A 27044-nucleotide genomic window follows, 5' to 3' on the forward strand; every position below is an offset into this window, starting at 1 on the left:
CCTTTTGGGGGGGTGACCTTCAGTATTAGGGCAGGGTGGAAGCTTCGTGAGAAAGGTCGGGATAGACTGGACAACCTAAGGAGGTCAAACGATCAATACATCCCAATTTCCCCAATCGCGGAGTCCACACAGTGTAACCCAGCCGGGCGGAAGGTAGCGGGGACCCACCAGAGCCACGCCCCTCCCGGCGTCCGTCTCTGCACTTGCGTCACTTCTGGCCCTGGGCGATTCGCATCCGGGTCAGAGTGAGCCTCTTGCTCTCCGAGTGTGTTACTGGTGGAGGTGTCGCGCTGTCCGCGTTCTCTCTTCCCAGTGTGATCGAGCCGCAGTGCCTGCCGGCGAGGAGTACCCGCTGCCTCGAGCAGAGAAGGACGAGGAGGGGACCTGGGAGCGGGCAGCGGCCGGGCTGGGCCGCTCTGGGGCGGGCTGGCGACTTTGCTCCTTCGCTTGCTGCTGTCTCTGGAAACCGGGTGCCAGCACTGAGGAGTCTTCAGCTGACAGCAAGCCCCTTCCCCGGCTCCCCTGCCAGCCCTGCCGGGGAGGGCGGAAGATGCCGGTGAAGAAGAAGAGAAAATCTCCTGGGGTGGCAGCGGCAGTAGCGGAAGACGGAGGCCTCAAAAAGTGTAAAATCTCCAGGTACCACCTTCCCCTACCCTTCAGTCTTACCTCCTCTGCTGCAGGGCTAGAGAAGAAGGAGGCGGGCCGGGTCTCAGGGGTTCGGGCTGGGGAGAGGTGAACCCCCTCTGATAAACCTAGGTGGGAGGCGTGGAACCGCGCGAGTCTGCGCTCGGCTCCGCCTCATGTTCGGTTTGTGTGCTCTGGCGCCCGCAAAGGGACTCGGAGAGTCGCCTCACGTTGAGCCTACGTGCCAGGGAGGGTGGGGAAACAGGAATGCGTACGCAAATTGCCTTCTTTCCCGTTACCCCCTATTCCTTTAATCCCTTCCCCCGCCTTCCTTCCAGACCTAGAAGTGAGTACAGATCCGTGCAAGGGTCACTTCTAGAATTTCTTTGTAGAGTGTGAAGAAAGGAACAGAGCACGAGGAATTTTGACCTGACAACTGCCATGGGAATGGTAGAAAAAAAGCTCCTTATGCTGTAATTGGCCTCCAAATTTAGTATTTGGAGTGATCTAACCCGGACCATCCCAGCAGGAGCCCCATTTTCTGGAAGTATAGCGCCTCCACCTGAGCCAAGTCCCTATGTGCGGAGTTGGAAAGGCCCTGCGTGCGTTTTGTGTTTCAGCCATCAGGATGCTGTTAGCTCTCAATATAAATATTAATAATTTGAGAGCTGTTGTACTCTGTATCCTCTTGGAGAAGAAGAAAAGGCAGAGCTGTAGTTGTATAGCTCTTTGATCCCCTTGTAGCGTGTCATTAAGGCATTAAAGCAACGTTGTATGCTGCAAAAAAACATTGCAATTTAGGTGTGAGAAGTGAGTTTTTAAAATTCCCTTTTCGGGTGTCTTGACTGTATTAGTGGTTGGCACTTAATGTAACAACTTCAGATGCTACCATTTAAAGTAGCCAGCATTATAAAGAAGAGATAATGATAGAACTATCCTTAAAGAGAGTTCTGCTTAAAATGTGAGGTAGGTGACTTCTTTAGTCTGCATTATCCTTTTTGTAATTGGTTGAAGTTTTTTCCTCATTACTGTGTTTGGCAAAAGAGCCCAAGGGTATTTCTTGGACTATTACTGTGAAAGATACTGCTGTTTTCTTATACCTCTTGATAACTCATACTAGAATTTGACATAGTTACTCCATTAGCTCATATTTTTTTTTTGAAACATGCAAATTAGTTTTTTGTTACATTAACTTGTAGTAATCTTAATTGTATAATGTATCAAAATTATTTAAATTAAGCACATTAAAACTGCTGAGCAGTCAGTATTATTAGAACTCAGGTGATACTTTGCTCTATCAACTTAAAATTTTAAATATGGCACCCTTATTTTATATTACATTATTCAGTAGCAGAAGTTATAGCATTCCGAAGTCACTGTGGTAGTGTGGAACCTTGAGAAAAGGTTCTCTGTTCATTAAATCCTCAAGGCTTTGGCCCAATTATTTGAACTGGTATTATCTGTTAGGGTTTTTTTTTTTCTTTTTAATCTGTGGAATCTAATTATAGCCTTAAGTCCTATATTATCTTTTGTCTTTAAAATATTGATTTAAGCTTGGTAGATGATAAATAAACAACTCTTAATATATAATATTATTCTGAAATATTGATTCACTGAGTATCAAAATATACTTTGTAAGATTTGTTTTCAAATTATACACATATATAATTTCCATACAAATCAGCAGAAGAATCACTGTGAAGATTTATACCCAACTACCAGTCCTGGATTGAGACCATTAGGTTGAACTTCTGTGTGGTCTTTTGAAATCTGGGAAAAATAATTTTAGTGATATTTTTGGAATTTGATAGTGAGCAAAGTAGCATTTGGGTTTTGTTAGAAATTTTTATATATAGATTACTGTTTCAAATTGCAAATATTTAACAATTCCAATTTTTCCCTATAACACCAACTGTAAAAAAATAAAAATACTTTGGTTTGAATTGAAGTAGTTCATATTGAACTTAGCTTTTCACTAAAAGTTGAGACTTGTTAAAATTCTTAGGCATTTGTGTGTTTTCTAAGCTATTGCAGATCCCAACCCCCTGCTAGACTAATAAGTGGAGAGGAACATTTTTCAAGCAAGAAGTGCCTGGCTTGGTTTTATGAGTATGCAGGTAATGAAATTAATATAAGAAGATAACAGTCACATGCTTTAAAACGTTCTTTTTGGTTTATTCATTTAACAAATTATTTATTGCAGGCCTGCTATGTGTTAGTCCTTTGTGCTGAGATCAGGGTCAAGACAGAGGATTATGGTTAGGCTAAGAATTTGGTGCCCTTTCAGGCTGATATTTCTTTAAATATATAATTCAGTATATGTTTAATGGGAGGGGTGAAACTCATTTACTGTTAGTAAAATTTGTAAACAGATTCACTTATTGGTTTATATCCATTGGCTACAGTAGAGTTGGTATTCTGGAAAACACAAAGTATGTAATAAAACATTTTATACTTTATATTTGTTTTTCTTTTCAGTTTTCTTTTGAAATTTTTCTGAACCATAAACTGACATTTTCTGAAACTTTTGGGAGACATAGTAAAAGATTTAAAACTCAGGTATATCGTTACATGACAGATTTATCCTTTAATATAATTGCTATTTATTTAACCATTCATTTCTTCTGGAGATGCAATAATAAACAGACTGATATTAGTACAGTGTACTAAATGCTATATTAGGAAGATGCACTGTGAAAGTTCATAGGAGAAATGTATAATCCAGCCTTGGAAGTTTCAGGGAAAGCTTCTTGAAGAAGCTAATTTAAACTACAGTAAATCCCTGTAAGTGGTGAATGAAAAACTCTAGGCCTAGGGTGAAACTGTAGTTCAGAGGTAAAAGTCAAAGCCTGGGATGAGGCCAAAGAGTTAAGCAAATATATGAAAAAGAACACTTGTTTTCCATTTATTATTAACTTCTTCATAAACATATATGAAAAGAAATTTTTTTCCCTTAGAATGATTTAGTTCTTTTGGAATTATTGGTTTTAAAGTTTTGGTTTTTTTTTTTTTCCTTACCTCCCCTTTGTTTCCTTTCTTTTACCTGCCTCCCTGGTTGGGTTTTTTGTTTTGTTTTGTTTTTCCCCTTTTATCACTATCATTCTCAGAGTGTTTGTTTAGAATAAAAGTGTATATGCAGTCACTGTCTTGTACTTATTGCTAATCAAGTTAAGGTCTCAAGAGTACTTCGAACTTAAGGTTAAGGTTTAGGCTAACTGTATGGAAAATAAGACTATTTTGGAGGACAGTAACTTCACTGTTGGGATCCACTGAGCGATCCCAAAAGTATAATTTAAAAATTGTTTAGTAACAGAACAGATTCTTTCTAGACCAGAAAAACTGCTATTACTGGCATCCCAAGACAACCACTAACCCAAATTAAATAGAGGGAATTCATTTTCTTTTGACCTCCATTTAAAATGTTGACCCAGTATTCAAAATGCCAGTTTTACTGGTATGTATGATAATGATACAGAATCAAAAGGTCAGTCATCTTATTTTGCCTATAAAAGGTACTAGATGCCATAAAATTAGTCAATGTTTTTTTCTTTCATGCTTGCTTGTTTTACGTCTCATAGGGACTTTCCTGGGTAGCATAAGATTTGATTTAAACATTTATTTTCTATACAAGTGTTTTTTAATGGCCAGCAAAATAATTGCTATCTTTATTACAGAAATTGTGCTAATTTTCTCCTATGACCGTTCTGTTAAGTAGGTGGTGTTATCCTTATTTTCTAGACGAGAAAACTGAGGCTTAGATTAAGTGATTTGACCAAGATCATACAGTGACAAGAACCTGGATTCAAACTCAGGTCATTCTGACCATAGAGCCTATGCTTTACTACTGTCTTATTTTAAAATATGTACATGGCAGCTAGTTTTTCTTTTACAAAGAAAATATTAGTAAGTGTACTTTAGGTTAACTTATCTTCTGTCCGTCACTGAATGATGCATATTTATTGAGCACTTGTAGGTCAGGCACTGTGCTAAGTGCTGGGAATATAGTGGTAAACAAATCAGACAAGATCCCTGCCCTTGGGGGGCTTGCCTTCTAGCAGGGAAGACAGACAGTGAATAAGTTAAGTAGGTAAGATAATTACAGATTGTGGAGGATTATAAAAGTAATAAATATGGTATGATGCAGGGATAGAAAGTAGAAGGTTGGGATGGACTTTCAAATAAGGTGAATAGGGAAGGCCTCTCTAGAGATTACTTTGGTCAGAGACCTAATTGATAAGGAGGTGCCAGTTGTTTGCCAAATAAACAGTAACTGGGATGTCCCTGTTTAAAATGGAGACAATAATTGTGCCTACTGAGATAATACACGTTAAGAAAGCACTTAGCGCTGTACCTGGTTAAATATAGTCAGAACCCAATAAGTGTCAGCTATTATTAAAAGAGTAATAGTATTGCAGCATCAGATTTACTGGTTGTATATTTTCACAATACTGTTCCAAAATTAACAGTATAGTTCCTAGGTAGTTTATGTTGAAGGTACTGTGTCATTTCATTGAGCAGATTCCCCCCCCCCCCCGCCCCGAGCATCTGCTATGGCTGGCATTGTTTTAGACCCTGCAGGTATACCTGGAAACATTTCTTTATGGTTATTAAAACATCAGAAAATTGATTTTTTTTTTAAGTTTTAAAAATGTTTTACCACAAATCTTGTTTATATATTATAGGTCATGTGTGATAGCCTGATAGTTTTGCCCTTTCATAACACGTCTCATCTTGAGTGCTATTTACATCAGCAAGGATTCAGTAATATATTGGGCCTGTTACTGAACAAAAACATAGAAGGTGAAAAGGCACTTTTAAGGTCTTATAAAGAATCAGAAAAAAGGTGGGATAGAATTGCATAATCCTAATAAGTAACCAGCTGGTAGAGTGAACTAAATCATTTTCATAAATTCTTAAATTGAGTGGAAGCCTATTTTGTGCCTGAAAGAGTCAGTTAAATTCCACTCCAGAGGTTTTACCCTGGGAGTAGTTTTATTGAAGAGTTTGTTTCAAGAAGTATAATTGATGTTATGCATTCTGGGGAAAAGAACATTAGTATAGACCTTGTTTTAGATTTAGATTGTTGCTATCATTATTTGCATTGCTTTGTGAAAGTCACTTGTCATTTACAGAAGGGTCTTATATCTATCTTATATGTCTCCATATAACATAATTTGATTCTTATCAAATTTTAATCACTAATCTCCCATTTTCTAGGGAGGCTATATTTTATGACAGTAACTGATATTTCTTGACATGACTTTCTCTTCTAAAAATACTAATGATGGCAGCTTTGAGGGCAAGTCTGCTTTCTTGTTGCATTAGAAAGTTTAGAGTATATTTCCAACATGCCTTAAGAAAAAAACTTTTCTTCCATTAAACTTTTTATCTGATTTTTACTTTCATCCAAACCACATATAAGGATTCATATTCAGTATTTTTTAACACCTTAATTGTATATGTGTGCTTTTAAAATTATATAATTAACACATTCTCATTTAAAAAACCCTCCAAATATATATTAGGAAGTGAAAGTTTCCTGTAATTACCACCCCTTCACCTTTTAACACCTCACTGCATAAATAAGTGCAATGCTTATTTAAACCAGAAAATTTTTAAAAAGGTTTTGGTTTCAGACCATGTTGTGAACGTCATCTTAGCAGCCTGGACCTCATCTGAGATAGTAAGAGTTTAACTGGTCACATATTGGATGGTTACATTCTTCTATTAAGAAAAACCATAGGACCTTGGCTTCATGTTGTGCTTGTGAACTAATGGTGGTGATATAAAATGCCACCTGAGCAACCTTGGTCTAGTCGATGACTTACAAAGCTGGAGTATTTTTAGTCCTTAAGAAAGGAAAACAAGTTTCTCTTAGCTACTTTAACAATAATATTTGAAGACTGTATTTTCTTTCAAAACGAGGTGTGGTAAACATTTCTATCATATTTTATATTTTAAAATTTGTTTTACCTTCCTTATTATATTAGTTTCAGGTGTACAACATAATGATATATGTATATATCGCAAAATGATCACCACCTGTCACTACACATAGTCACAAATTTTGTTTTCTTGTGATGAGAGCTTTTATGATTCACTCTCTTAGCTACTTTCAAATACGCAAAACAGTATTATTAACTATAGTCATCCTGCTCTATGTTACATCCCCAGGACTTACTAAGTTTGGAAGTTTGTACCTTTTGACCACCTTCACCCATTTTGCCCACCCCTGCCTCTGGCAACCACCAGTCTGGTCTCTGTATTTGAGTTTGGGGGGGAGGAAGGGGGTTGATAGATTTCTTATGCAAGTGAGCTCATATGGTGTTTGCCTTTCTCTGTCTGACTTGTTTCACTTAGCAAAATGCCCTCAAGGTCCATTCATGTTGTCACAAATTTGTTTTACTCTTATCAAGTCAAAAAAGAGACCTAGCAATGATGTAATTACTATATGGGAATCTGATAACGTAAAAAATATGAGAATTGGTGTACTGACATATTTACTGTTACTAAGGAGAAAAATATAAGAAAAATGTCCTTAATTTTTGGACTAATGATAGACATAGCTAATTGAGGGATTAAGCATTTATTTCTACATTAAGATGACATAATGCTTATGCTTTACTGTCTATTTTAGGACCAAGTAAATAAGGAAAATATCTCATTCTGGAATCTGAATGTTGTAATTTCCTTACATCATTATTTTCATAATATATCTTAAAACTAGTAAATTTTATTTGGGTATATTTCAGAAGGTTAATGAGTGACCTTCTGTTCTAGTAAGAAACAGATACTCTCCTCTGTTTACTGTCTTGAATTGTGGGTTGGTACTGGCACAGTCTAGTAGAATAAGAAGCTCAAACCTTCTTGTGCTTCTTTATTAATGCATTGTGAAAAATTTTATTCAGAGTAGGTTCTCAGTAAATGCATTTTTAATGGATAGGTTCAAGTTATTGTACAAGCTAGAGACTGATATTAACGTTGCTTTGTTTTCTATTTCCTTAATTATATTTTATAATGTGTTCAAAGAGTATTTCAAAATTAAAAAATTTTTAATCTGGTGACAAGTATTTATACTTTGTCAAAGGTATGTCAAAATTCAAATTCAGTTATTCACAAAAAATGTTATGGTGTATTCATAGATGCCTTTAACACAGTGGCTTATGTTTTATGTTGACATTAAATTATAACAATAAAATATATAAATTATTTTTGTCTTTGAAGGTCCTGATGAAGTTGTAGGGCCAGAAGGAATGGAAAAATTTTGTGAAGACATTGGTGTTGAACCTGAAAATGTATGTTTTATTTCTAAGTAGAATGGAATACAAGTGGGGTATAGCATATTCATAAATTTCTAAAAATTGGAACACTTTAATTTTATAAGAAGATTTTGTTTCTTCATGAATATTGTAGATTTTCATTTAGGTTTTTTTAAATGTATTTAAATTGGGCATGTGTTCTCTTTCTTGATACAAATGTCATTTGTAATAGAGTAAGAGAGATTCTACCTTCAGAAATTGTTAGAACTTTTTGCTTTTAAGAAATTGGTCCATCTAAATTTCTTTACAGTTAATAATTCCAGAGATTGTACTCTTTAATAGTTAAAGGATGGAAATAGTTGTATAAAAATGCTCTCCATGATAAATATAGACATGATTATCTCTATGCTGACTTTTCCCCTATCCTTTATGTTCTGTTCTTTCCAGATTATTATGTTAGTTTTAGCGTGGAAATTGGAGGCTGAAAGCATGGGATTTTTTACCAAGGAAGAATGGTTAAAGGGGATGACTTCATTACAGTAAGAAATTTTTTTAAAAAACAAATTTGATGGCCTATTTGAAGATCTTAATTGATATTTTGTGCTTCGTAGTTTTTTGGGAGTAAGGTTTCACCTTAAATTAATCAGATTGGTTTGATCTAGAACAATCAGTTTAGTATTGACAAAATTTATATTATGGTCTTTGACAAAATGAACTGTTACTCCAGTTTTCATATTCCCTAAGAAAGAACCTAAGAACAGTTCTATTAAAACTCGAGTCTCTTGATGGGTGAATTAGAGATTCATGATCAAAGTTATTTACTCATGGGATGTTTGAGTGATAAGGGATTTCCTTCTCAGAATGTAGAATTCTACTACATGAGGAGTTTGTTCTTGGGCAGTCCTAAGCTCTGGGGCCTCCTCTCTCTTCAGTTTTACACTTGACTTAAAAAAGAAATTTGATATAAAAAAAAAAAGAATGTCTGTATGTGTATAACTGAGTCACTTTGCTGTACAGCAGAGATTGGCACAACATTGTAAATCAACTCTACTTCAATGCAAAAAAATTAAAAAAAAAGAAATCTGAAGAGAGTTACATGACACTTTTATTATTTCTTTTTTGCCAAATGAATCTCATGAATACAAAAGTAGAAATATTGTTTGGCTCCTGTGCAACCATTAGCCGTTTTATAGTTGTATACTTTCAGTTTAAGATGCTGCCTTGGGACACTTTTATAAGTTATAAAATTGCTTCTTTATAAAAATAATTTGATTTTGGCTTTCCAGAGTAAAGTGTGCTTAATTTCAGAGTCAGTTAGTAATTGTGTATTAATTTTATATTATGTCATGTTCCTGATGTTCATGCAGGAAGTTATTAATAATCAACATTCTAAAATAGTTAGAGCAAGCATAAATTTATAATATTTTTGAGCCCCAAACTGGAGGTTAATTAGCCATGTGATTTCCTGTTGTGATTATGCTTTTATTAACACACTTAACTGTTCTTTACTCCTTGTTTGCCTATCCTTAAATTTCAAAATACTGGGTTATTTTTTTTAAGTGTATTTGTTCATATGAAACTTAAATATTTATATTTGGATTTTCAGTGTCTAATGTTTTGTAATTCTCCTTTTCAACCAGCATTAACATTTAGATATTTTGTGTTTGTGTGTATGTGTGTGTGCGTGTATATATATATATATGTGTGTGTGTGTGTGTATGTATACACATACAAACACATATGTATATGTATATATATTTGTTTAATGTAAAAATCTTTGCTCATATGAACCAAATCATAGTTCCTAGAATAGAACATAAAATCAACCCTCTCACTTTTATTACTTATAAGTGAGATGAGGAGTCTGAGACTCAGAGAGGTGAAGAAAATTTTTGCCAAAGTTTACATAGTTCTTAGTGGCAGAGATAGGACGTAGAATTTAAATTTCCTGATTACCAGTCTACCATACTGTACTTCCTATTGCATCATCCCTTTATGTATATTCCTTTGTCACATTCTTTATAAAATAGAAGGCCATTATTAACTTTTAAAATCATAGTATTTATAACCAAGGCTGCCATTCATCTAGGTGTCATAACATGCCAAATTAAAATAATGTTGATTCTGAAATTCTTTGAGCTATTTCTCACCATTTAATTAGCTTTATAGAGAAAGATAAAATATACAAGATTATGCAAAGAATATAAACTAATTTCATGTAGCTCAGTCTGTTTTATTAAAATTTATATCAGTTGCATGGCTTGTCAATTGTAAGACATTTTATTTGGCATTACAACTGCTTTATGTACTCTTCCTACTGCTTTTTTGTCTATTGCTTTTTAAAATATCTCAGCTAACAACTGTTTGTATATTTTTAAACCAAAAGTTTCTAATTATTTATGTTTTTGAATTACTTGATATAATATAAAGAGCCTCTGTATAACAGAAATATGTAAACACGAAGTGTTTCTAGTATTTACTTTTGAATAATTAGCATATGGCCTTGGGTATATGCTAGGGAAATTGATGAACCCATGAACATGTTGTTTATTAGCGTATCTTTCCAATAGGCAGTTCACAGGCTTTACAAAATAAAAGCGATATTTAGGACTTAAAATTGACCCAGAGGTTTCTGTTTCATTCATTTATTATCCCCTGCACATCTGCTTAGAACTCTGTAGTGTATATCTTTGAAGCTACTAAAATTAGGCAAGCACTATTGACTGGGAAAATAGTTATTTTTTTTTTACCCCCAATGATCTAGATTGCTTTGTTGAAGTACAGAGTATCTTCTCTTAATTGGCTAAGTCTTATTACTCCCTGAATCTTCTTGTAAAGAACTTGCTAGGAATAAAATAGTTTAAAATGTAAACCAATAGAGACAAAAGAATCTATAAAACTTGTTTTTTTAAAAATGTATAGTCGTCTAGTATACTTGGTTTTATATAATCATTATAAAATGTAAAATTTCACAGACTTGATTCCTTTTATAGATTTTTCATATTTTTAGGATTTAATTTAATCTGGACATAGTTATTTGATGGTTCCTAAATTATCTTAATGTAGTTATCAATTGTTTCAAATTAATTAATTTTAACACGTAGAAAACTTTAAGTAGAGCTCTGCTAAAGAATAGAAACAGTCTGGTAGTTAAAACATATATTATGGTCAAGAATAGGGGACTGTCATAATCATGGTTAATTATAATCTGTAATTGTATAATGCTTAACAGTTTTCAGAATATTTTTTTTTACATTTATTTATTTTAAAGCTGTTATTCATACAGACTTTTCACAACTGAATTGTCCTCTTTTGTGTGAAAGAATTTATGGGTATGAATTTGTATATAATTGGACTAGAATGACCATTTTTTTAAGTTTCGGAGATGTAATTGCCATATCCTTTCCAGATACTTTGCTCTGTTTCGTTTTCATCATTGTTTAATAATAGTCAAATTTCCCTTCAAGTCAGATTTAATTTAGGAGGTATTTAAACACCTATTTTATCTAAAGTACTGTGCCGCTTACTGATGATAACAGTGAGGCATGGGACACAGCTCTGCCCCTTAGTTACATTTCAGTAGGGTGGGAAAGGCATTACTGCAACCATACTGTAACCATAGGCATACTGTAACCATAAATCCAGGTGGGATGGGACAAGTACTAGAGTAAAAGTACCAAATACTGTGAAAGCACAGCTGCTAAGGAGGTCAATGCCAGCTGAGTAGACGGGAAGGTCTTTACTGTAGGTGTGGCATTTGAACTGAACCTTGAAGAATGATTAGGATTTTGATGGTTGAGGGTATAGGAAAATGTTGTTTCAAGAAGAAATTGTGAGCAGAGCCTTGAGAAAAGAAAACATATGTCTAGTTTGCTAGAATCAAAAGGTACGTACAGAAAATTGACAGAGTAGTTTTAAACTCCAGATAGTTGGGATAATGGCTACATTATGCAGGGCTTTGACTAATATGTTGAGAGAGTTTAAACCAAATGTTTTAGCTTGGGAAGCCATCAGAGATTTTTGAGCATAGGAATCATCAAAGATTTTGGGGATAGTTTTCAATAGAGGAGGTTTTTTTTGTTTGTTTTTTTTTTAAGTCATAGACTCTTTTGAGAACCTTAGGAAAACTGTGGACCTTATCCGCATTAAGATGCCCATCTGTAGAGGCAAGATTCCAAGGATACTTGAAAGTTTTATTCTGGCATACCTTACTGGAGCGGATAACTTTTCTCATACCTACTAGCTGAAAGTTTGTTGTTGGAGCATCTACCATGCTGTTAGAGAAAATTGTGGGCATATATCTTTAACAAGAGTGTACTTGATTATGATAATGAAAAAAAGAGCCAAAAGGATAACATCTGACAAGAATGGTAGTCACTAAGCTGTCTGCCAGTAGACTACAAGTTGTACACCTTCTGGTCTCCATATTGAGCCCTGTACTTTGAAGATTATAGGCTTAACTGGCTTCACTTTCTTTAGGAGAGAGGAATGGGGAACATTTGTACAACTTTTTTGGTGGGAGTAGAAGAGTTGAATAGATTGGATGCTGTGGTGTCTGTGGTGTATGACTATCATTCACTTAGCATTGTGGGCCCAAGTACTAATTGCCATTGGCATTCTTCCCCTTTGCTCTCCCCGAGAGTCATCAAAACAATTTCAAAATGCCCCCGCTCCACATTTCCAAATACCCCCCAGAGATGGATTAATTGTATTGTTCAGGTCCATACGCCTGATTCAGAGAAAGTTCTAGTCTTTGGCCATACCACTCTCAATGCGCCCAATCTCGTCAGAGAAAGTTCTAAATCCATAACTTGGTTAATAAAATTCTTCCTGTTATACATCAGTGTGTCATGGCATTCTTATTGACTTAATGATTAAGGAAGATAACCTCACTTAGATCTAATATATAAATGAAAATTTTTTCTCATTTTAAAGGTTTTAAATGAAGCAGAAATTCAGAAGCCTCTCTTGTTAATCAGACGTTTAACAATACTCAGGAAATTAATTCCCAAGCCTTTATGTTGAAATTTAAACCCATTTCACTGGTTCTAACAGCAGTGACCTTGGAGATTGCTGTCATATTGTGCCAGTGTTCCCTAAAATCTGTGTGGTTTTATTTGATTGTTATTTTTAAAAGTGCTATTCTTACTTTCCATGCTACACTAGTTAAGTATGCTTTTCTTTTTAGTTCAGGGGAAATAGTCTTTCTAAACTTGCCAAGTTAAAAGGTATCAACATTAACTCTTGTGAGTCTATTTTGGGGCTAGATTAAATATTAAGAATTGTGTTTAACTGCTTGGGCATGATTACTGGTTTTGCTGGGTCTGGTCACGGTCTTTATGATGTTCGTAATAGATACGGAAGTTCGTGCTCTTATTTTTTTCACTCTTCTCCAAGAAGAAAACATTAATTGTCAGTTCTATTAAATTATTTCTCAACTGAAAGATGTAGATAAACGATTATAATGGTAAGAATTAGTTTGGAGAGAGCCACCAATGTGAAGATCATTTTTTAGCCATTTGCCTCAAAAGGAGCGTATCAAGCTAAGAACTGTGCTACGCATTTAATACATGATTCTCATTTAATCTTACGGTTGTCTCTTACTGTTTTTGTGGTTTTAAAATGGGAAACAGATTGGTAAAGGTTAAGTAACTTGCCTAAAGCCACATGACTGGAAGGTGGAGAAATTGGAATTTTAACTGGTCTCTATTTGACTTGAAACTTCGTTCTTTATCTCTGTCTTAAGCTTGTTGAGATCATATACTAAGTAATATTGTTGCTTTGTGTACCTATGGAATGTAAAATATTTGGGAAGGATTTTAATCTCTTGGATTCTTATCTCCTTGAGAGACTTGTCAGTCACTACTTATATACTTTACAATTTTGTTTGAACTACAGTTTTCCACTAACCTTTCCCCAGGTAGGAATTTTGAAGCTTCTTGTAATTAAATTAATATATCATCTACTTTGTGGTTTATTATTTAACAAATAATTTTGTTAAATAATACTTTTATTTAACAAATAATTTTGGAATGCTTCTATGTGCCAGGCCCCATGTTAATATGGAATGAGGATGATTTTCAAACTCTGGTGGTAGTGAGAGAAATAACTTTTGAAAGTAGGGAGGTATCCTTTAACTTGTTTGCCTTCCTGAATTGCAAGTCTGTTAAGATTCTGCATGAGATTTTGTGTGAAAATGTGAGTCACATCACTAAAAAAAATGTGAAAAGCACTGCTTCAGGAAGCTACAAAGATTTAGAGAAAATGAGGCCCCTACCTAAAATAGATCATCATGGGGAAGGGAGTACATGTAACTAGTTACTTTAGTACTAGTACCTTCTGAACATTCTCAGTTGATAACTCTGGAGATATTGAAGACTTCATTTCCTAATTTTCAAACAGCTTAATAGTAACATATAATCTGAGAATTTGTTTCTTTTGTGTATTCTTCTGGTAGAAGTTAACTGCATTTTCAACTTTCATTAAAACTTTTTCATATAATGAAGAATTTTTGTACTAATAGAAGCCATTTATTGAAATAGTAAGTAATAAATTTCTAATAAATGGTAAGAATAAATTTTTCTTGTTTCTGCATGAAACATTTTGTGCACTCATTCATATGCAAGGAACTAGGCCCCAGACAAATTAGATGATTAACTTATCCAAATTTTGATTTCTGTTTCTGGCAGATATGGCATCCTAAATGTGCAAACAAACCATTTCCCATGTTAAACAGTTAAATGTCGGATAAAATATTAAAGCATCCTTTAAAAAACACACCTGGACTTGACTGTAAATTAAGGAAAATAATCAGAGGCCAGAATTTATAAGAGATGGTGATTCCATAGGGATCTACGGAGCTGGCATTTACCCTGAGGATACCTACCTATTCTCAGTCACCTAGGATCTGGCCATTTATCTGTGCGTGCTGGGAACTGGAGACAAATTGCAACGAGAATCAGATCAAAACCTCCTACATTTAGTCATTGATGCCAAACCTACCCAGTAGATGGAGACTTGATTGCTTGGGCTTGGTTCTGCATACATATACAGTTGGAGACAGAGGGCTTCTGGTTGAGAGAATTCCTAATTAAAAGCTCTTTGTGGGGAGTGGGGAGTCCAGTGGCCTAGTGGTTAGGATTCCGGGCTTTCACTGCTGTGGCCCGGGTTCAGTCCCTGGTGGGGAACTGAGAACCCACAAGCCACGTGGCACGGCTCTTCGTCAGATTTAGGCACAATCCAGGAATGTATTTTGGAATTGTCCCAGGTAATCAGTACTCCCATGTGTTTCGTGGAAGCAATTCTTCTGTACAGGAAAGCATTTTAAACAGAAGCCTCAATTTCTACAGAAAAAATTTCAGTGATCGTTAACAATCAGAAATCACTAAACAAGTTGGGAAACAGATCTTAAACTTTAAAATAAGACTTTAAGGCTAGTATTTTGAATAATTATAATCTCAGTTTAAAATAACTACATTTAATGTGTTTTAAAAGAAAAAAGAGGAATGGTCTCAGATGATCAGATTTCAGATAATTACATTTCTAAAAGTGAAATATATAAAAGATTTAAAACTCAATAGGTGAGCTGCAAAGGAGATAGATGTAAATAAAATAGGAATCAGTGACCTACAATATCTGAGGAAAATAGGGAAGAGGTTAAGAGCTATAGTGGATAAATTTTTTTTTACTGTTAAGTTTTGAGAGTTTTCTCTATATTCTAGATTTAATTCCTTCATTGAATATGTGGTTTGCAAAATTTTCTCCCCCTCTGTAGCTTGTGTTTTCATTCTCTTACAAGGACTTCTGCAGAGCAAAAGTTTTAAATTTTGTTGTGTCCAGTTTATCAGTTTTTCCTTTTTATGTGTTTTTGGTGTCAAGTCTAAGAATTCTTTGCCTAGCTCTAGATCCCGAGAATTTTTTCTTACTTTTTTTCTAGAAGGTTTGTATTTTTACATTTTATTTTTAAATCAGTAATACATTTTGAGTTTATTTCTTTAAAAAGTATGAGACTTAGATTTTGGTTTATTTCTTTACCTGTGGATGTCCACTTGCACCAGTACCATTTGTTGAAAAAGCTCTTTCTCCTATTGAATTGCTTTACACTTTTGTCAAAAATCATTTGGGCATATTTGTGTGGTCTGTTTCTAGCTTCTCTGTTCTGTTCTGTTGATCTTCTTCCACTACCACACAGTGTGGATTACTTCAGCTACATACTAAGTCTTGAAGTCAGGTAGACTGATTCATCTTTTTACATTTTTTAGCTACTACAGTTTCTTTGCTTTTCCAAAAATTTTAGAATAGTCTTCTATATTTACAAAAAAAATCTTACTGAGGTTCTTGTTAAACTGAATGTGAATTTCAGAAGAATTACATCTTTACTTTTTTGACTTTTCTGATTCGTGGAAGATAGATATGTCTCCATTTATTTAAGTGTTTGGTTTCTTTCATCAGTCGTGTGTCAAACATACATCCTGTACATGTTTTGTAAGAATTAAACCTAAATATTTCATCTTTATTTTGACCACTGTAAGTGGTATTGTATGTTTAATTTTAGCATCCACATGCTCATTATTAATATATAGAAATATAACTGATTTTTGTATGTCCTGTGACCTTGCTGAACTCACTTATTCTAAGATTCTTTTGTGTGTATTCCTTGTGTTTTCCACAGATAGTTATGTCATATGATTATGACGTGAAATAGGGACAGTTTTATTTCTTTTCTGGTCTGTATGCCCTGTATTTCCTTTCCTTGAAATATTGCATTGGCTAGAACTTCTACTACTGTGTTGAATAAGTGTAAGTGTGGACATCCTTTTTTGGCTCCCCATGTTGAGGTAAAAACATCAGTCTTTCACCATTAAGTACTTTTTCTGGTAGGTTGTTTGTAGGTGCTCTTTATTAAGTTGAGGGAGTTCTCCTCTATTTCTGTTTTTTTGTGAGTTTTAACATGAATAGATATTAAATATTTTAAATATTTTTTCTGAGTTAAATCATATAATCATGTAATTTTTCTTTTTCTGGCCTATGAATATGATTACATTGATTTTTGAGTACTGAATCAATCTTGCATACCTGGAATAAATCCCACTTGATCATGGTGTATAATTATTTTTATATACTTCTTAATTCTACTTGCTAATATTTTATTACAGCTTCATGAGGGATATTGGTCTGTAATTTTATTTTCTTTCTTTTCTTATTTATTGAGGTACAATTGACATATATAACATTATATTAGTTTCAGGTATACAACATAATGATTCAGTATTTGTATATATTGCAAAATGATTACCACAATAAGTCTAGTTAACATTCATCGGTATACATAGCTATAAATTTTTTTTTTCTTGTGATTTTTTTTAAAATACTGTCTTTTTCTGGTTTTGCTGTTACGGTGATACTGTCTTTATAAAATGAATTGGGAAGTTTTTCCTTATACTTTATTTTTTGAAGGAGGCTGTAGAATTGGTCTTCAAAGATTGGTGGAATTCTCCAGTGAAACCACCTGAGCCTGTAGATGTCTTTTATAGATGTTTTTAACTTTTGAATTCAATTTATTAATAATTTAATAGTTACATACTCAAATATTTAATATTTTGAGTGTTGTATTTTTTTTGTTTTTAAGGAATTGGTCCATTTCATCTTAAGTTGTCAAATTTATATCCTTTTGATATCTGCAGGTCTGTAATGATACCCTTTGTTTCATTCCTGATGTTGGTAATCTTTGTCTTCTTTTTTTTCTTTGTCATTCTTGCTAGAGACTTGTCAATTTTATTGATCTTTTCCAAAGAATCACATCTTTGTTTCATTGATTTTTTTCTCTAGAAAAGATTCCAAAGGTAGGAGCTTAGATTATTGATTGAGACTTTTTCTCTTTTCTGATGTTTATATTTAGTGCTATAAATTTCCCTGTCAGCACTACTTTGTGTCTCACAAAATTTGATATGTTTTTTTCATTTTCACTCAGTTCAGTATATTTTTTGGTTTCCATTGAGACTTGCTGTCACCCATGGATTATTTAGGAGTTGGCTGTTTAGTTTCTAAATGTTATTTCTAGTTGGGTTTCATTGTGGTCAGAGGACATATTCTGTGTGATTTCAATTCTTTTATATCTGTCAAGGTTTGTTTATGGCTCAGGATTGAAAAGAATAAGTATTTTGTTGCCATTGAATAGAATGTTCTATTAATGTCGATTAGATCCTGTTGATTGATGGTGCTGTTGAATTCTTCTGTACCTCTGCTGATGTTCTGTGTAGTTGTTCTCTCAATTGCTGAGAGAGAGGTGTGGAAATCTGTAACTATAATTGTGAATTTGTTTATTTCCCCTTTCAGTTCTATAAGTTTTTGTCTCGCATATTTTGCAGCTCCATTGTCTGGTGCATACATTTAGGATTGTTATGTCTTGGTGGATTGACCTTTTGTCATTATGTAATGTTCCTCTCTATTCTGTTAATTTCTTTGCTCTGAAGTCTACATTAGCTGATATTAGTGTAGCCACCCCTCTTTTCTTTTGATTGTTTCTACAATATATCTTTTTCCATTCTTTTACTTTTCAATCTGCCTGTATTGTTATGTTTGAAGTCAGTTTCTTCCAAATAGCAGAGTTAGGTTTTTTTTTTTTTTTTTACCTACTCTGTCAATCTCTGTCTTATAATTGTTATATTTAGACTACTTATATTTAATGTAATTATTGATATATTAGGGTTTAAGTCTGCCCTGTATTTTATAATTCAAAAATTTCCATTTGGTTCTTTTTATATATTTCTTTCCTTAGACTTTGTATTTCTTTGCTGGTAGTTTCTATCTTTTCATCTGTTTTAATTTGTTCATGATTGCTTATTGTAGCCTTTTTATAATAGCTGCTTTAAAATCTGTGTCAAGTAATTCTAAACATCTCTATCATTTCAGTATTTGCATCTATTGATTGTCTTTTTCCTTTCTATTTGAGATCTTGGTTCTTGCTATGGCAAGCAATTATTTTTCTTCTCTATTGAAACCTGGAAGATTTGAGTATTATGTTATGAAACTCTGGATCTTATTTAAGCCTTCTGTTTTAGCTAGCTTCCTCTCATACCACTTCAGCAGGAAAAGTGAGGGCCACTACCTTATTACTTCCAGCCTATAGAAGTCGAAGTTCCTCACTCTGCATCTGTTGACATATGAGGAGGGAAGTCCTCATTACTGTTAGCAGACAGGAGAGTTTTAGGTCCCACTAGGCCTCCACTGATACTTTCTTGTTCCCCAAAAAGTCTCTATTGACACTACTAGGGTGGTGGCCTTGTTCCTGCATTGATGGTGAAAGCCCTGACTCTTTATAAATCCTCCTCTGACACTATCTCAGGTCAGAGGAGGATTGACTACTTTTTACAAACTGGTGGGAGTGGAAGTTCATGTTCCCCATGTGGTTTCCACTGACACTGCAGAATTTGAGAGGGCAAACTCCTTATACTCTGGTGAGGGTAGACCATTCAGGTCCCCATTCAGTCTTTGCTGGCATTGCTGGGGTTTGAGCCAGTTTTTCTTTGGTGTTTGACAGGAGAAGAGTGTTTCTTTCTAATGTTTTCTGTCTTGTTAGGCTGCTTACTTTCGACTAGCGGGAGAGCAGGGGTTTTTTTGTTTGTTTTGTTTTGTTTGTCTGCCCTCATTGGCATTTCCGTTTTGCTGACTCCTTCATCTCCAAGGCAAAAAGAAAACCCAGGGAACATACTACTGTATTGTTTCTCAGATTCTTTCAGAGTCTTCTTATGTTTGTTTTATGTATAATGTCTAGGGCTTTTAGTTGAATTAGCAGGAGAGATAGGGAAGAGAACATTTACTTCATCTTCCTAGAAGCAGAAGTTATTTCTTGTATCTCTTTTTTTAAAAAGCAAACCTTCCGCCCTCCTTCACTATCCCACTTTAGAGCTCTTTTCTCTGCTCCATTTTAGAACCAGACTCTTTGAAAGCAATTGTCTATGCTTATTTTCTCCAGTTTCTCTCTTCTCGTTCTCTCTTTTAAACCTATGCTAGCAAAACTTTTATCCCTGCGACTCCTCCGAAACCACTCTTGTTAAGGCATCATTTACAAGTGAATAATCAAACCAATAATACTTACAAAACTGTGGCTGAAGCTAAAATTGTACTTAGAGGGAGGTCTATAGTGTTAAATGTTATATTAAAAGAGAAAAAAAGCCGGAAACCAAATGAACTGGTATCTAACTTAAGAAGTTAGAAAAAGGATTAACCCAAAGAAAGCAGAAGAAAAGAGATAAAAAGATGTCCAGACCTTAGTAAAATAGAAAAAAGATACAATTGAGAGAATTAAATTATGGCAAGGTGATTAAGAAAAGCAAAGAAAAAGCAAAAATATATAAATGTAATAGTCATATTAGAAAATATTATAAATATTTTAATTGGCATATTTAAATAAAATTATATATGAAATAAATGATCAGAAAAGTGTATAAATGACCAAAACTGATTCAAAAAGACATAGAAAATCTGAATGGTCTGATAGCCATTTAAAATGCTGATTTAGTAATTAAAAGGTTTTCCTTCCCTCAGTGAAAAGGCTCAGGTGGATTTTCAGTTGCTGAGTTTGGACAAATCCTAATTCCAATGTTCAGTAAACTTTTTCAGAAAACAGAAGAAAGGATACTATTTCTCATTTTGTTTTTTTGAAGCTTATGGTATAAGCTTGTTATAAAACTAGAAAAGAGAGTGTGAAAGAATAAAATTTACAAGCCAGTCTCACTTATGAACATAGCAAGATATCTAGCAATGTATAAAATAGGTAACATGACCAAGTTTGGCTTATTCTAAGAATGCAAGAGTTAAGTAACACTAGAAATGTATTCAGATATTTACACCTTAATAAAACAATAAGTTACTACACATCACATTGTTGATTTAGAATAGTGAAAGTCTTGGTTAAAGCTGAGAATGCTAGGTGTCTACGTCATGAGTACTAAAATTCAGTTTTGAGTGGAATACAGTTGGTCACAGTAGATGGCACAACTAATTTGATCGGAGGGAGTCAGATGAGCTCAGAGAGCGCAAACTGTGAGTTAGGTTTTGATGAGTAATATTTTGTCAAAATGTTAGAAGGAACAGCATATCAAGTAGATAAAATAATGTGTGCTAAAGCATAGCTATGACATTTTGGAATGGTAAGTGAAATTATAACTAGAGCACAGTTATATTTTAAGGATATTGGGCCCTGGTAGGAGATGAGACTGGAGATTTGTGCCAATTGTGAAAGGCTTTGTCTGCCTTGCTTCTTCCTAAGTAGGGGAATATATCAACCCAGGGAGAGTCAGAAAGCCAGTAAATATTTTTGAACATTCCATCTCTTTAGCTTCTTATACTTCATGTCTTATCTTTAGAAATAACATGTATTACTTGTTTGCATTCTTTTGTATATGTGCCTTATGTGACGTTAGGTGCTATCACTGATTTACTTTGATTTTTTGTTTACTAAAAATGTAGGAATTTGAGTTTATTACTGAATCACTAATGTATTTCCTCTGGGTTATATACTAAACTTGTAAAAGCAGTCATGGCTAATCTCTTTCACCAAGCTGGTGCCTAAGAACTTCCCAGTGAAATTTGTATCAGAGGCCTGATTAATTTTATTTGTTCTGTCATCTTAACTTTATTTGTGGTCAATAAAGTTAAGATGACATTATAGTACATCTCTTTTTATCAAATATTTGTGATTTTATTCGAGTTTTTGATGGAGTTGTGGTTGTTTTTTGTTGTTTTTTTTTTTAAAGAAAAGTAATTGGAGTGAACTTTCATTGATTGCCAGATTTTCTTTTTCTTTTATCCTTTTTCCTTTTTGTATTACATTGGTAGATACAAGGCAATAGTTATTCTAAATTTGTGAATCAGAGAATTTTAAACCTAAATTAACTTCATAAATGTGCTCACTTTTTCCTTTAATGCATTCCTTCTAACCCCTAAAGATGCTTTTATTTAATTTTCTTAATTATGTAATATGTTTGATTTGTTTAATTTAAGGTGTGACTGCACAGAAAAGTTACAGAACAAATTTGACTTTTTGCGCTCACAGTTGAATGATATTTCTTCATTTAAGAATATCTACAGATATGCCTTTGATTTTGCAAGGGTAGGTGGAATTTCCATGTTTTCAATTTTAATATTTTTTTAATCTTGAAACCACACTTAGGAAAACTTTTTTACCTTTATTTTAGGATAAAGATCAGAGAAGCCTTGATATTGATACAGCTAAGTCTATGTTAGCTCTTCTCCTTGGGAGGACATGGCCACTGTTTTCAGTATTTTACCAGTACCTGGAGGTATGTATGTGTTTTTATTTTTAAAATAATATTTTAAAACTTAAGCTGATTGAAAATATACCTTTAATTGAAGAAAAACAAGTAGATTTTTTAATACTGTGCTTTTTAAAAATTCTGCTTAAGTGTTTGAAAATTTGTTAAAATGTGTACATATCCACTGTCATTTTTAGACATGAGTTCATGTTCATTAACATATTCTGTACGTAAGTTATTTTTATTCCCTGCCTTGCAACCCAACCCCCCCCCCAAAAAAAAAGATAAAAAAGAAACCTTCAAGATATACATTTTAGCACAGACATCCTTCATGTAAAATTAGTTTCTTGGGATTTTTGCAGAAGAGAATTTATGCTAGTGCACAAATCTCAAGCTTTCTAAATCAGGTTTCTCTCTGTTATACAGGGTATTAGGCTGAAAAAATCAATATAAAAGAACCAATTTTAGTATTAAAACTTAGGCTCAATCTAAAGAATTAGAATAAACTTTTATGTCCACAAATATGAGGATGTACTTAAATGTAGTGATTACTGAGAAATGTATGCTGAATTTATGAAGAAAGTATTCTTTTAGAAGGTTTATCATAGCACCTTCTGTATGTGGTGGTTTGAAGAAGATACTGTCCTTTTTTTCATTGCTTTCTTTAGTTTCCTATCTGTTTTTGAGCTTCTTTCTATTTTATTTTGTTTATTTTATTTTATTTTATTTATTTCATTTCATTTTATTTTTTTGTATACTTCTCACCGTTTCTTTTTTTTTTTCCTCAAAGAACTATAACTGCTCTTTTTTTTTTTTTTTAATGGCTGTGTTGGGTCTTCGTTTCTGTGTGAGGGCTTTCTCTAGTTGCGGCAAGTGGGGGCCACTCTTCATCGCGGCGCGCGGACCTCTCATTATCGCGGCCTCTCTTGTTGCGGAGCACAGGCTCCAGACGCGCAGGCTCAGTAGTTGTGGCTCACGGGCCTAGTTGCTCCGCGGCATGTGGGATCTTCCCAGACCGGGGCTCGAACCCGTGTCCCCTGCATTGGCAGGCAGATTCTCAACCACTGCGCCACCAGGGAAGCCCCGTACTTCTCACCGTTTCTTGAATGCAGATGCTTTCGCTTCGAAAATAATTTCTCATAAAGATGGTTGTTTATCATAACAAGTTCCCCAGATTAGTTTTGTTTAAAACTTGTGATAAGAGACAGTGGTATAAGAAGGTCTTAAGTGAATGGGTTTTGTGCACACTTAAATCTTTAAGCCTAATAAAGTAGATTGGTTGATGGATGTTATCAATCTTCCTCATATTAGTAGTTTTGGGGCAATGATAAGTATAACTCTGTAAAAATATTCCCCTCTAAAAGGAGCTGAGAGAAGTAAATATTTTCAAATGCTTGTTATGTGGAGGGTGTTTGACCTACATTATCTTTTTAAATCTTTATAACACCATTTTGAATTATGTTTTATCTCCACTTAGCCAATGACCTTTCCCAAGGTCACTCGAGTAGCAGAAGTGAGATTTGAACCCAAGTCTATACCCTTTCAATTGCCTCCAAAGATGCCAACTTCAAAATGTGCTAAACAGTAAATCTTACGTAAAGAAATGATTTAATGAGAAGCAGTAGGAGGGAATTTACTGTGTGTAGGAAACATTGTATAGCTTGATCTCATTGGTGATTACACAAGCATATACACTGGTAAAACTTTATTGAGTTTTACCCTTACTATTAGTGCCCTTGACGCTCGTGTTATTCCTCAAGAATGAAAGAAGGGGACTTCCCTGGCAGTCTAGTGGATAAGATCCATGCTTCCACTGCAGGGGTTGGATCCCTAGTGGGGGAACTAAGATCCCGCATGCCATGCTCCCCCTCCCAAAAAAAATAAAGAATGAAAGAAAAATAAAGGGAAAATTAAATTTGATGAAGTTGACATCTAAATGACCCTGAGGATTCTCTTAGAAACACAAATAATTAAAAGAGGAATAAATGTTTTAGGAAAGACTAAATCACACAAAAAAGGTTATAACTATTTATTGAAGTCAAGTCCTAATAAATAGTGCTTGTTCTGTAATCCAAAATTTATATCATTTCTACAGCAATCAAAGTATCGCGTTATGAACAAAGATCAGTGGTACAATGTATTAGAATTCAGCAGAACAGTCCATGCCGATCTTAGTAACTATGATGAAGATGGTGCTTGTAAGTATAGTATAATGTTTTCCTATGAAAGTAAAATTCTTAAAACTATTAAACGAGAACGTGGATTTGTGTAGCATTACCATAAAGGATTTAAACTTCCTAACAATTTCTTATTTAATTGTGTGGGAAGTGTGGAGGGGGCAGGTGTAGAAGATAGAGAACTTAGATTGAGGAACATTATAAAATCTGTGCTGGTAAATGAAATATTTTCAGTTACTTGGTAGCTAAATTTAGAATATAATTTCTGCAGATAGAAGCTAAAATTCTGCTTTATTCCTGCCTTTCCTGGCATTTTCCTATGAAAGAAAAGTACAGTCATGATTTTAAAAATAGGAAAGCAAAACCTCAGCTACAATAGCAGAAGCTTTAAAATTAATATCGTAATAGCCATTCACAATAAGGCAAATGATGTCAAAGTAACTTCCCTCAGAAATTATTGAGTAAACAGGAAATGAAATATTTACAATTTTTTAATCCTTCAAATTAAAATATCTGTCCATCCCCTTCAGTGGAAAATCCAGAATGCCATAAACTAGAACTTTGAAGTAATGATAAATTATTTAGATAAGCCAAACGAATTCTCAGGATAAATTAAGTTTTTATTTCCCACCACCAGTTTGGTTACATATGTTGTTTTAATGTTGTGAAGGGTTACATAGAAAAGATACATTTCTATAAATGTAAACTGAAATGATGGACTTATTTTTGTGACACTGAAGAAACAAAATACTGAAGAAGGGATAACTTTATTTCTCTCTCTATATATTGTGTCTTCCCCCTACAAAATGGTATAAAATTTAATATTTTTAGAAATAATACCTTACAGCAGTAAACTGGCAGCCCAAGGACTATGTCTGGCCTGCAAATGTGTATTTTCATGTGCATTTGAGTCAACATTATAACTGAGACATTTTGTATAAAAATACAGCTTCTGGATTTGCTTGAAAAGTTAGGAAATCTGACAAAACTGTTCCTGTGTTCTTTTATAGGAATTAGGCTGGAACCAAGTAGTGGCTTATGTTGGACTTGTGTTCCGGTGTGCTGGTCCACAGTATGCCAACAACTAGGTTACTTTTCAGTTGCCATTTATTATTATGCTGGTCTGTTGTTTTTCTTACAGTAGAGAAATATGTCTATCAAAAGCAAGAGAAAAAGTGAGACCACCAGAGGGTTGTGTGCTTTAAGAAGAATAGGGCAAGCATATTTCTTTGTGGCAATGAGTTTTCCTACATTTACAAAAAATAAACAGTGAGCTTATTTAAACTACCTATCTGACTTTGGAAGTAAATGAATTTGAACCCCCTGCATTATAAAAATATCTTTTTACAATAGTTCTTAAGTCAGGTATTTGTTAGGTACTTGCTTTGTGTTCAGATTTATACTAGGTCCTATTACTGGAACAATATGTAAGTCTCTAATATGGCCACACCTTCAATAAACTTACAAACTTCTTGGTGAGGTAACAGAAATACTACGTTAAACACTTTTCAGATTGTTTAATAATTAAATGGCAGAAAGCTGTGGGCAGTTAGAAAAAGGGAGAGGTTAATATTGACTTAGTATTGGAGAGTTCATGAAACAAATCTTGAGAAGGAGGTTTCTACAAATATCTATTGTGGAAAGTCCCTTATGTCAAAAAAAAAAAAAAAGGCTAAGAAAGCACTCATTAAGTAGAGTAGGGAGGCAGAAAGGAAACCACCTGGAGAAGGGAAGGGTCAGTTCCCTATCAACACCACAGAGTTTGTGGAGAGTTTGTTTTATAGTTGGAGAGATGTATTCCCTGAACGCTAATAAAATTGCTCCTTTTATTTCTAGGGCCTGTTCTTCTTGATGAATTTGTCGAGTGGCAGAAAGTTCGTCAAACGTCATAGCAAGAACTATTGTGAAGAAAATGCAAACCTTTAGATCCTTACGTGTGTACAAGCTAATGAGACGAGGGAAAAAAAAAAAAACCAAAGGGGTGCATTTTCACTCATATGAAAGACTTCTCATAGTACTTTTTTTTCCTTTTTTTTAAAGGAAGTTTTCTTGTTACATGTTATGGGCATTGAGCCACACCTCTTCCAAGACTGAATATTGAAGTTTTTGTTTTGAGTTATGTTTATAACATTTATTTCAGAACAATAAAGATTCAGATTTGTGACAAAGGCCTTAAAGTGAAGATGTCCCTTGAGTGTCAGAGTGGTATTTATTTTTGTAAATTTTAATTCTTGAATTTTAGAGGTCTGTCATACCGGGAATTTGTGGAATTTTAAAGATTTTAAACAATATTTGGCAATGTAGTCTGCTGATGGTATAGCTCATTATATTCATCTCTGCAGAATTAGAAAGAATATTTATTGGCCTTGACTTCTGGGGTAATGATTTTCTGATGCAGCTAATAAAATACATTTCTGGATATTGGAAGGGCTCCAGCTTTCAGCTATGGTTTTCTGTGAAAGCTGCCAACGTATTGTGCACATACTTTATCTGCACAGTTTAGAATTGGAAAGATTATGTCTAGTTATTTTTTTCTAACCATTAAATAGTATTGTCAATAAGCATAAATCAGCATTGCATGTATATTCTTAATGTGAATTTTAAGTTTTCTGTATTCTTATCAGTTTAAAAATTTCATTTATATTTGAAAGAGCAAGATTCATATACTAATGGTTTCAAAATCAGACAGCCTTATGAGAGAAATTAAG

The 27044-nt window shown here is 34.1% G+C and overlaps 1 protein-coding gene across 3 annotated transcripts; it reads left to right on the forward strand.

Moving 5' to 3' along the window:
- Window positions 1-207: 207 nt before the first annotated feature.
- DCUN1D5 (defective in cullin neddylation 1 domain containing 5) lies at window positions 208-26518 on the forward strand. Of its 3 annotated transcripts, XM_036861404.1 has the most exons (8): window positions 208-636; window positions 2650-2741; window positions 7849-7919; window positions 8331-8422; window positions 21888-21996; window positions 22082-22186; window positions 24255-24357; window positions 26173-26518. In XM_036861404.1, exons 1-8 carry the CDS (start codon window positions 551-553, stop codon window positions 26226-26228), a joined length of 714 nt encoding a protein of 237 aa, XP_036717299.1. In that variant the 5' UTR covers window positions 208-550; the 3' UTR covers window positions 26229-26518. The 3 variants fall into 3 exon arrangements, with proteins under 3 accessions (XP_036717299.1, XP_036717300.1, XP_036717301.1); XM_036861405.1 differs by lacking the exon at window positions 2650-2741 and having other exon boundaries at window positions 212-636; XM_036861406.1 differs by lacking the exons at window positions 208-636; window positions 2650-2741; window positions 8331-8422.
- Window positions 26519-27044: the final 526 nt, after the last annotated feature.

The sequence above is a fragment of the Balaenoptera musculus genome, chromosome 8 (assembly GCF_009873245.2).
Source record: "Balaenoptera musculus isolate JJ_BM4_2016_0621 chromosome 8, mBalMus1.pri.v3, whole genome shotgun sequence".
Lineage (NCBI taxonomy): Eukaryota > Metazoa > Chordata > Mammalia > Artiodactyla > Balaenopteridae > Balaenoptera > Balaenoptera musculus.